General features: G+C 39.5%; 1 protein-coding gene across 2 annotated transcripts in view; it reads left to right on the forward strand.

Moving 5' to 3' along the window:
- slc2a4rg (SLC2A4 regulator) overlaps positions 1-10,601 on the forward strand; it is a 41,790-nt gene that overhangs the window by 24,107 nt on the left and 7,082 nt on the right. The window contains exons 3-8 of one of the 2 annotated variants that reach the window (XM_085392712.1): positions 149-249; positions 2,324-2,562; positions 5,080-5,180; positions 6,632-6,905; positions 7,955-8,095; positions 9,916-10,043. In XM_085392712.1, coding sequence (XP_085248838.1) covers positions 149-249; positions 2,324-2,562; positions 5,080-5,180; positions 6,632-6,905; positions 7,955-8,095; positions 9,916-10,043 — 984 coding nt within the window. The remainder of the gene's footprint in view (positions 1-148; positions 250-2,323; positions 2,563-5,079; positions 5,181-6,631; positions 6,906-7,954; positions 8,096-9,915; positions 10,044-10,601) is intronic. The other variant, XM_085392713.1, reaches the window with a different exon arrangement.

A 10,601-nucleotide genomic window follows, 5' to 3' on the forward strand; every position in this document is an offset into this window, starting at 1 on the left:
AAACTTTTTTTTTCCTTAAATATTTTCCAATACTCTGAAAAACAGACAAACCTCTGTTTAATAGAGCATGGGGTTGGTTAGACAAGAGTACCCCTTAAAACTACACCAGATATGTTTCTTGTGCTCAGTGTGCATTTTTATTTTTCAGGAAGCCGTCAGGTCACGCTGATAAGGAGGTGATGGCTGCCACCGTCCTGACCTCACTGTCCACATCACCTTTGGTGCATTACCCTTCGTCTGCACCCACAGGTAACACCATTGGCTCGGCATCAGTTGCATTCATGCACCCATGCACCTACTGCTCCTTGAGTGCAAGCTGCTTTGTCACACACTGACTCATCCACTGTGTTTAACAAAATCAAGGACATTCACTTTGTGTTGCTCGCTGGGGACGGTGCTCATCACAAATCACTTGATGTTAGTTTACCCTGACACAGGCTGAGCTGCTGACTCGTTGATGTGTTAACATGTATTTATCCCAGAGAAGGGTCACGCAGTGTTATTAGCACTTTATTCCATCATCTTTCCATGCATGTATGTTTACCCAAGCCCAGCACTTACTGCCAACTGTTTAGCCTTGACCATTTCACCACAGCTCCTTTTGCTGTTTCCAGTGTTGCTGTGGTTGCTATTACCATGCCAACCACCAGACGGTCAAAGTCCTGACAGCTTTTTAGCTCAGCGCTAAACCCGGGCTGCTGGTTTTTTGCTCTCAGGAAGAGCTTCTATAGTTTTTATCTCTAAAGGCTAGAAGCACCCTGTTGACACTGCTGCACCATTTCGGACATAATAGAAATAAACCAAGAACTGTAAGCTTTCATTTTAGAAATGATCTGTGGTGCAGTCATTAGATCAGATCAGAGGATGCTGTGAGTTTATGATTGCAATGCTTGATGAAATGCTTATTTGACAAAATATTTCAGAAAGGGGGTGTTGCTTGATTACTCTGTGGTAAATCACAGTGGTGCTTTTATAAAAAGTATCCATGGCTGTATGGATCCCTGTTGAGATTGGATAGTTTTTTTTTTATTTAATGCAACCTCCAAAACCTTTCCTTATATTTTTATAACTTAAAAATTAAATTGTTTATTTATTTATTTGTTTAGCTCCTGGTGCATTTGGTTGTTTTAAAAAAGTGGCAGGTTTTTGTTTTTATGAGTTGAGACAGGATTGGATATCCTATTTTTATTTTTATATTTTTTGTGTGAAAACACACAGTCCACTGAAGCCCCTTGATAATTCTGAAAAATAGTTTGATAACCCTTATCTCTTTATATTTATATGGGAAACAGTTATTGAATTGTAGAAGGTCTCTCCAAAATGTATGATATTAGTCCTTGCTCTGTGTTTTTCACTATAATTTGCCTGATTAAAAGTCAGATAAAGCCATTGTGATAATCAAGTCTTAAAGCACTATATAATTGATCAACAAATTAACAAATGTATTGAAAGGGTTTCTGGGCCTACACACTGGAAATCGTATAGTGTTTGTTCTGGGAAGTAAAGAAAGTTTGGACTCAATGGTTGAAGTTTCAGTATACAGTAGCTAAAAAATATGTGGTGTAGTAAAGAATCCATTGTTTTAGATATTATATAATTTGTGGAAATAAGCTTCTAAGGTTTACAGATTAAGACATATGTTTTAATTATTTTGTGGCATTAGAATTGGGATTGTTTTGCAAGAGAGCCCTAATATTATGTTTCCAGTAATACAAATTTAAAATTGAGAGGTATTATCAAAGAGTTCTTATAACAGATCAAGTTAAAATTGGTTGTCCTGTTCAAGGCCATCTTCTTGTGCACCCCCTGGACTGTTGGTTGTTTTTGTTTTTTTGTAGGGCAGCTGTCCACTTAATTTGTGTCTGCGATGGCCACTGAATCTGGTCCAGTGTGCCAAAACTGCTGCCCTTCAATTTCATTGTTATTTTTGGGGAATGGAGAAAGTTGCAGGAGGCAAATCTAATGAGGGGCCCATATGGTGAATGAAAATTGTTATGTTGTCTGGCCAAAAAAACTCAAAGTGCTCTGAGCTGGCACTCTGGTATGCAGCATGGTCAGAAGATGACGGGAAGTGATTTGAAAATACCAGCTGTGTTGGAAGCTCAAAGCTGTCTTCTCATCCATGAGATGGCCAGATTTAAATGAGCTAAGTTTGCTGTTTTTATGGACCTGTTCTCAGAACTTCTATTTTTTTCTCATACCTCACTGGTTCACATTTGGCTCTTAGTTCATGGTCAAATTTGTATGTCTTCAAACATAAAACATCCTCATTTCAGTCACGTCTTGCCAATAACAATAAGTTGTTGTGTTGTATAAACTACAGCCCCCGAGCCGGCCGGCAGAGCTTGGAAAGAGGTGCTGTCAGCTAGCTACAGCAGTTCGACCAGCGGCAACTGGAGCTGGGATGCCAGTGACCATTCAGTCCCCTCCACTCCGTCCCCACCACTTTTAAACGATACAAACAAGAGCTTCCCGCTCTCGTCCCAGGGTGATGATGGCAGTGAGGATGTCACAGAGAGCCCGCACTTCATGTTTGAAGACCCCATACCTCGGAAGCGAAAGGTAAAGATAAACGCTTACGTCCTGACTTTCTTTCTTAACTTGGGCAGTTTTGTGGCATCCAAGCGGCTTGAGGCTTGAGGCAGTGGTGTCACACCTCTGCAGCTTGGACTTTGTTTTGGTCTCAACAGTTTTTTTTTTCACCTCACTACACCTTAGTACACCTGATGATTACAGTTTGTGTTTAGATTTGGTGTAGGCTGCTGGGGGCTTCCAATAGTGCACTGAGCATTTCTTCTTCTTGACCTTTTTTTCACTCTGTGTTTATACACCACACTGTGTTTCCACAGCATGTATTTTGTCCTGTCTCACTCCTCTCACCCCCAGCTGATTGCAGCAGATGGCTGCACTGAGGTTGGTTCTGCCAGAGGTTTCTTCCCATTAAAAGGGAGTTTTTCCTTCCTGCTGTTGCCAAGCGCTTGCTCTTAGTGGGTCGTCTGATTGCGGGAGTGTTTGCTGTATTATTGTAGGGTCTCTACCTCACAATATAAAGCCCCTTGAAGTGACTGTTGTCAACTTGATAAAGTTTCATAGAGAAGTTTAAAAGAGGAAAAAGCAGATTCAATTTTAGTTTTGAATAGGAAATAATCAGTGGTTCATCCACCCATCTGTCCATCTATTTTCTTAACCACTTGTCCAACTTAGGGTCCCAGGGGCCAGGAGGCTATCCCAGCTGTTATAGGGTAAGAGCATTTAACACATGTCTAGGCTAAATATATAGAGTACATCCTGAAGATAGTAAATCAAGCTGAGCTTGTATACAAACAGCTCTGTACCTTTCTAATTTTTAAGTACTAGGTAGGAGATAGAAAATCCACAACACAAACAGTCAAACATAAGCACTAGGCAGGTTAAATAACCTCTTACATATGGCCTGCCACTCTCTGGTTGTGTGGACGATTGATTATATTCTTGCTTTTACTTCACCTCCTCCGTTTTGTACTACAGAAGCAGTCCAGAACAGCAAAATGTTTTTGCTGTCAAGTAGCTTCCAATTGCCTTTTCAGTCCTTTCAGGGAAAGAGGTGGTAGGGTTTTATAACAATGAAAGAAAATCGGCAGACTGTGTAGGAATGAACAGCAGGAAGTAAGCATGCAAGGGATGCATAAAAATGAGGGCAGTTGGAGGGTATAAAGACGGAAAGGAGAACTGATGCACAGGGTAGCAGCAGAAGGAGAAATCAATCTCAATATTTCCTCCGGCCATACGGTGACAAAGGAGAGCTCATATACTGTATATGTGGGAGTTTGCAATTGAGCCTCCCTGGAGTGAGGCAGCAGTGAATATATGAAAACCATAGAGACTCCAAGGACATGCCATTCTATAGATAAGCAGACAGGAAATTAAGTAGGATGATGCTGGGGCAAGTATAGAAAAACAAGTTGTGTGGAAGTGGGCTTAAAGGTTGGCTAATTTGCTGGTTAGCTTTGTGTTGTGACATAGCTGTCACAAACTCTTAACAGCAACTACCCCCACTGGATTTTAGGCTGTCTGATTTTTGTGCGGGCATTGAATTAAGAGGATTATTTAACATGACATTCACTAGTCTTAATGTTACTGTGGTAAGAGGCAAGAAAAACACTTTGAGAATTAAGTGATTTGTGATTGTTTGTAGGATTACAGATTAGCTTTGCTGTGTACTTTTTGTTGCAAACAGCTTCATAGGGTACGTGCATAAAGCTAGCAGCAGTCAAAGAGTTTAGGAGTTTGGCCTCTTGTGTTTTTGAAGGGTTTAGGGGTAAGTGTATGCTGTAGGAGTCAGTGAGAAGTAGTTCAGAGGAATAGCGGTGCAGGAGAAAGTTAATGTAACTATTGTTAAAAACCTGCTTTAAACTCATTTCTCTTGCCCTGCTTCCTCTGTCTCTCGTGCTCCCTCCCTCAGTTCTCTTCTTCTTGCCCTTTTTTCTCCAGAGGCTATTGGAAGGTAATAAAAGCACACACCCACTGTCTTTCACCCACTGTCTTTCATTAGCAGCAATGCAAGTCCCTGCCTGCTAAAGGGACAGCTGCCAGGGCCTGATATGTGGAAAAAGAAAATAAGTCAAAATAAAAAGTGGCAATCTATCTCTCATCAACTAACAGCTTCCCATTTAAATGAACTAAGGTCTTATGTTTTGTTCTTTTGTTGTTCTTTCTTTTGGTAAAATCACAAAAAAAACACGAGGATCAGCTATGAGAAAAATTTCCAAATTACACGTCTAGTTTTGTGAGAGGTCTTGAATGTTTTGTTAAACAGTGTGACCAGCCTTTTATGTAATCACCGAATTATTTCCTGTGCTATATATCCCCATTCCATCCCAAAGAGTTCCCACTGTACTCTTACTCTTTCTCAACAGAGCAGTTCTTATTGAGGAGGCCACACAGGCCATCCCATGCATAACTGAGTTATGCAGAAAATGTGTTCATTTATTTATTGTTTTAATTGCAGCTTGATTCTCACTCAGAAACCAGAGCACAACTGCTAAGATTTTGCAACAGCCAGCTAACTTTAGTTTTGTTTTTGGTAAACGTCTCTTGCAGAACTCAATGAAGGTCATGTTCAAGTGCTTGTGGAAGAACTGTGAAAAGGTCCTCAGCACCTCCTCAGGGATCCAGCGACACATCCGCACCATCCACCTGGGGTTAGTTGGTAGTCATCACAAAGTAAACCCACACAGTGTTGAGTTACTGCCTTCGGGGCTCAGCAGACTGTATTTGTGTAAAATATGACCAGATTACAGCTGCATATTCATGTTGTGCTGTCAGATGTTTAAAAAAACGATTAAATGATTAGAAAATTGTAGGCTCTCAAAGATAGTTTTTTTTAATTTTTTTTTTATATTGTGTGTATCATGCACTTAGCACCATGCTTTTCTTAGCTAAATACCTAAACATACCCATGCCACCGTCATGTGTTTTATAATCTCAAGAGATCACACGGATATTCTTTTTTGTGAAGCTGTCATTGTTTAAAGCTGTGTTTTCTGTTTGTGTTAGTAATCTCTTTTCTGCAGCTCCAGATAATACTCCCATACCTTGTGATTTTAAAATAGTGTGGTAAGACAAGAAAAGTGACACACATTGCCACAGTTTGGATGGTGTCCAACTGGGCTATTGAATTACTGTGCCTCTGCACAGGTGCTCACAGGCACATTTGCTATCAAAAACCATTCAGCCATGGAACGTATGCAAAGGTTTACAAGTAAAACATTTTCATTTTCTGGCATGAATTTCTAACTGCTCAAAAATAAGATTTTTTTTTTAGGGGATTTAGACCTGCTGTGCAGATATAAATCCTGAAAATACAGGTGTTTAAGCCAAGAAGCAAGTACAGCAAAGATAAATGATCTGTCTCAAAAGATAGAAAGACTAAATTGATTACACCAAAAAAGGCAGTGCTTGAAGGAAGATTCTACATTCTTAAGCAAAGGGCACATAAAAGGTTAGGTGAATATTACAAAAGGAAAAATGTATTCACATTGTATTCACATCACAAGTTTATGGAGGTGAATAATTATGACTGCAACTGTGCATTGCCCAGTTAAGACCAATTTTTCTCAGCTTAACCCATAATTTATTACAGTGCATGGAGATGTTGTTTCTTTTGCAAGACATCACATTATATTATATATGGTCAACTGGCATTGATGAGTCATGCTGTGGCTGTTTTTGCTGTGCAGCAGGTACGCCTTGGGTAATCAGAAATCACTAACAGAAGGCTTGAAAGCGATTTCATACCTTTATGCAATTCTAAGTTAAGAGAAAGAGACACTGTTACTCGAAGGATTATTTTCTCTTGTGGGCGTTGTACTTAGTTTTTGTTTTTGTTAGTTTAATTCCCAGCTTGTATGTTTAAGGACCTTTGCAGCACACTGGGTTATACTGCCCCCTTCTGTTGGAGAGAGTACACTTTTTTTTGTTATAATCAACAACTTGTCTATCCGTATTTATAGGTGTCTATCTTGATTCCGTCGTAATGTATTGAGAGCCTGTTTGTGGTTTCTTATCATTATCACTTGTATGTTTACAGTTTTTCTTAAAAAACAATTTAAATGTTTATTTTAAATCGGGAATATATAACCTTCCCCTGTAGGCGAAGCAGCGACTCTGACTACAGTGATGGAGAAGAGGACTTCTACTACTCAGAGATTGAGGTCAACATGGACAGCCTCACGGAGGGCTTGTCCAACCTCACACCCACTTCCCCAACCACAGCCGGTCCGCCGCCTATCTTCCCTCCACCGCTCACCGATGTCCCTCACTCCAAGCACATCAACATGAATGGTTCGCAGTGCCACGCCCCTTCACTGCTCAGTCAGTCAGCTCCCTCCACACTCTGCCACATCCGCACTGACCATGCCTACCAGGTAATTCACATTCAGCGCGAGACAAGACACACAGAATAGCTGAAGCTGCATTTAAAAAAATAATAAATAAATAAACCAAGACAAAACATTAAACATTTGGCAAGTACAGCAAAGATAAATCCAGGATTCAGTATTCTAATATGTGGAATGTGCAGAGGCAGTTTTTCAAATCAGTGAAAACAAACAAACAAACAAACAAACGAATAAATAAAGAGGCCAGGGTGAGTTACTTAGCTCCTACGCCAGTGTGGGAGTATGTAACAAGGAGAGAAGCAAAACTTTCTGGCAAATATTGACAGAAGTTCACATGACGAATGAAGTCCGAATCCAGTTTTTGCTCATTTTGATATCAGAAAAGTTTTAGTTATTAGATTTTCAGATCATGGTTAAAGTCCTGTGTAGTCCTGTTTTAGGTGTCTATGCCTTCTTAAACCTCTTCTCATTGGCCTTCCTTGCCTGTCTATGCGCCGTTTCTATTGACCCGTCCTTGAAGGTAAAATTACATGGTGTCAGCTGGAAGTTTGGTTAAAGTTTAAATACTTTAGGAATTCACAGAATTCAGTCCTTTTCATTGGCTTCAGGCAGGATCACACTTTTAGTTGCCATGACAACTGAATACACATATTAAAGAAACAGCAATGTTTCTTTTATGCAAAGAAACTGAATAGGACTACTTCATTTTCTCTGTATTGTACTGTATGCGTACTCTTTTATTTATCCTAACTTCATATTCTTCCTGCTATTCCTTATACTGCCGTTTGTGCAACATTTTGCAAGTGCCTGCCAGTTTTGGTTAACTAAAGTTTTCACTCAAATCTTTTTATTTGTGTGAATTTAAAAATATTAGCAGTTTTGTTGTACATTTGTGATCAGTATTTAGTTTAAGGCACCTTTCAGATTAAAAGCTGAAGATATGCCTTCCTTTCTAATTTATACAACCTATTCCCTCTGTGATCTCTTATTTTCTGTTTCTCTTTGCTCATTTCCCATCCCTTCTCGTTTCTGTTGTGTCTTCTCCTGGCTATGTGGGGTGGCTGTCCATGTTCCAGGCCACCGCTCCAGTGAGTATCCCAGTGGGTCCTGAGCTGGCTGGGATAGGCAGTGGTAATGGGATCGGGCCTGGAACTGGGACTGGCAATGGCATCAGTGTGTCGTGGCAGTCCCCTCCTGTCATTTTTAAAGGCATCCCGGTGAGTGAGGCTTTATCTCACAACCCTTTTAACTTCATCTTAACTTCTCCACTGCTCTTTTCATGGAAGCTTTTTTCACTTTTTTGTTTTTCCTGTCCTTGCTTCTTTACGCTATGTTCTTTTTATACAGAGAAGTGTCAGTCTTTGTTTCTGTACCTAAAGCAGTTGACGACTCTGTTGGTTTCAAATGATCATTATCTAATACAATTTGTTTGCTCAGTGCAATGGCTATAACATGATACCAACAGAGTTTACCACCACTTTGAATGAAGGCTCGATTGCACAACCAGCAAAAGAAAAGCAGAGTTCTTTTGTCTTCCACTGTAGATAGTGGTAGTTTTCCCACTGGTAGGAAAAATTGGAGCTGGAAGAAGGAGCAGAGTAATTATGGAAAGGCAGTTTCCCCTGTTTTGTTACGGTTGTGTTGCAGAGAACTTTTAAGTCATGCTCGTGCCAGTGTCTGAACCAAACAAATGCAAAATTTAAATGTCATTTGTATATTTGTGATAAACCTGTGTGTGTGTGTTTTATAGGTGTTGCACAGTACACTGCTCCACAAAGTGATCTTGTTTCTCTTAGTAATCAAAAACAGTGAAAAACATAGACATAAAAAAATGACTTTTTAGATTGGTATTTTGTTGTTGTATTTTTAATTTCTTTGGGTATATCAAATGAACATTAATTCTGCATTAAAATGCAAAGAAAAGACTGCTATTTTTACTTTTCACTTCAGAAATATATGTAATTTGCCAAAGGGTGCTCAGACCACTGAACAGTATGTTCACCTGCCACTTCATTAGGTACGCCTTGCTAGTACTGCGTTGCTCTCTTTTGTCTGTAGAAGTGCCTAATTTTTTATGGCATAGATTCAATGAGGTGATGGAAACATCCCTCTGACATTTTAGTGCATATTGGCATGATGGCATCCTACGGGTGCTGCAGATTTGTTGGCTGCACATCCATGATGTGAATCTCCACTATATCCCACTACCTCTATTGGATTGAGATCTGATGACTGTGGAGGCCCTTTGAATACAAAGAACTCACTGTCCTGTTTAAGAAACCAGTTTGAGATGATTTGACCTTTGTGACATGCTGCATTATCTTACTGGAAGCAGTCATGATAGAATTGGTTCACCAGAATCCTGAAGAGATTGACGTGATCAGAAACAATACTCAGCAATACTCATGTCATGCTGTTTTAGTTATGATTAGTATGATTAGTTTGATACTATGGAACCCAAGTATAGCAACACACCATTACACCATCAGTAGCAGCCTGAACTGTTGATTTAATATTAATAATTTAGATTTGTATAGCACCTTTCAAGAAACCCAAGGACACTTTACAAAAGAGTATAAATAATCAAAAAGTCTAGAGGTTGAAGGCTTTGTTGAAGTGATGAATTTTAAAAAGTTTCTCAGGAGTCCAGTGATAGAAGGCGGCATGCTTTCATGCTGTTTAAGCTGAAATCACACTCTACGATCTGCAGGCAGCAGAAATTGGCAATCATCAGACCAGCTGACATTGTTCAAATCTTGTGTTATCCAATTGTTCTTTTTTTGTCCTATTATTAACTAACAGGAGTGACACGATGTGGTCTTGTGCTACACTAAGGTACTGTAGTTCATTAAGACAGGGGCAGAAAAATCCAGGTTGTGTCTTTCTGTTTTTCAGCTGTCATCATTGTGTGGTTGTAACTGCATAAACATCATGTGTCTGTTCAATCAGTATTTGATATCTGATCATTTCTCTTGATGAAGCTGGTCTGCTCTCTGTCAGTATGATTTTGAGTATTGACTTAATGACTCTTTTACAGGGGGCAACAACTCATGTTCGTACAGTTAGCATTGGAGAAAAGCGGCAGCCAGCACCTAGCTCACACGCCATTGTTAACAAGAACCACCCACTGATTATGCCATCGCCTAAATCAACACAAGGAGCCAGGTATGCATCCACAATTTACTTAGAGTGCTGATTAAGTCTGCTTGAGTCAAAGTGCTAAAAGTACTTTTGCTTCATAGGAAGAATGTTTGGGATTTTAAACTGTTGGTCAGCTGGTGCTTTTCTGTGTGAAGTGTGCATGTGTGTTCTAAAGGTGTTATAAATTGGTTATAGGTGTGGATGGGAGTGTGAATGACTGGCTCTTTCTCTCTGTTTGCAGATTCAGCATTTGATATCAAATGTGAAATCTTTTCTTTCTTTTGCATTTTTTTCTTACTTTTGCTTACAAATATATACAGTAAAAAGCATCTACGTAGCATCTGGGTTATAAAAATTAAACCTGCATTCTATCTAAAGGCCACCAGATGGCGAAAGCTGTGGTTGCTAAAAGACTTATGGTTCTATAGAAATCTATGGGGAAATGACTCTCTGTTTTGACCTTTGTAAATACTTTCCTGGTGAGTTTATGGGCTCACTCACCTGTTTTAGCTCATACTGAAGTAAAAAAATAAGATTTTGAAAATCTTGGCCATACTGTAAAAAATGGAGCATTATCAATGG

The sequence above is a fragment of the Rhamphochromis longiceps genome, linkage group LG20 (genome assembly GCF_057381845.1).
Source record: "Rhamphochromis longiceps isolate RC_006_pf linkage group LG20, R_longiceps_female_GT1.1, whole genome shotgun sequence".
NCBI classification, from domain to species: Eukaryota; Metazoa; Chordata; class Actinopteri; order Cichliformes; family Cichlidae; genus Rhamphochromis; species Rhamphochromis longiceps.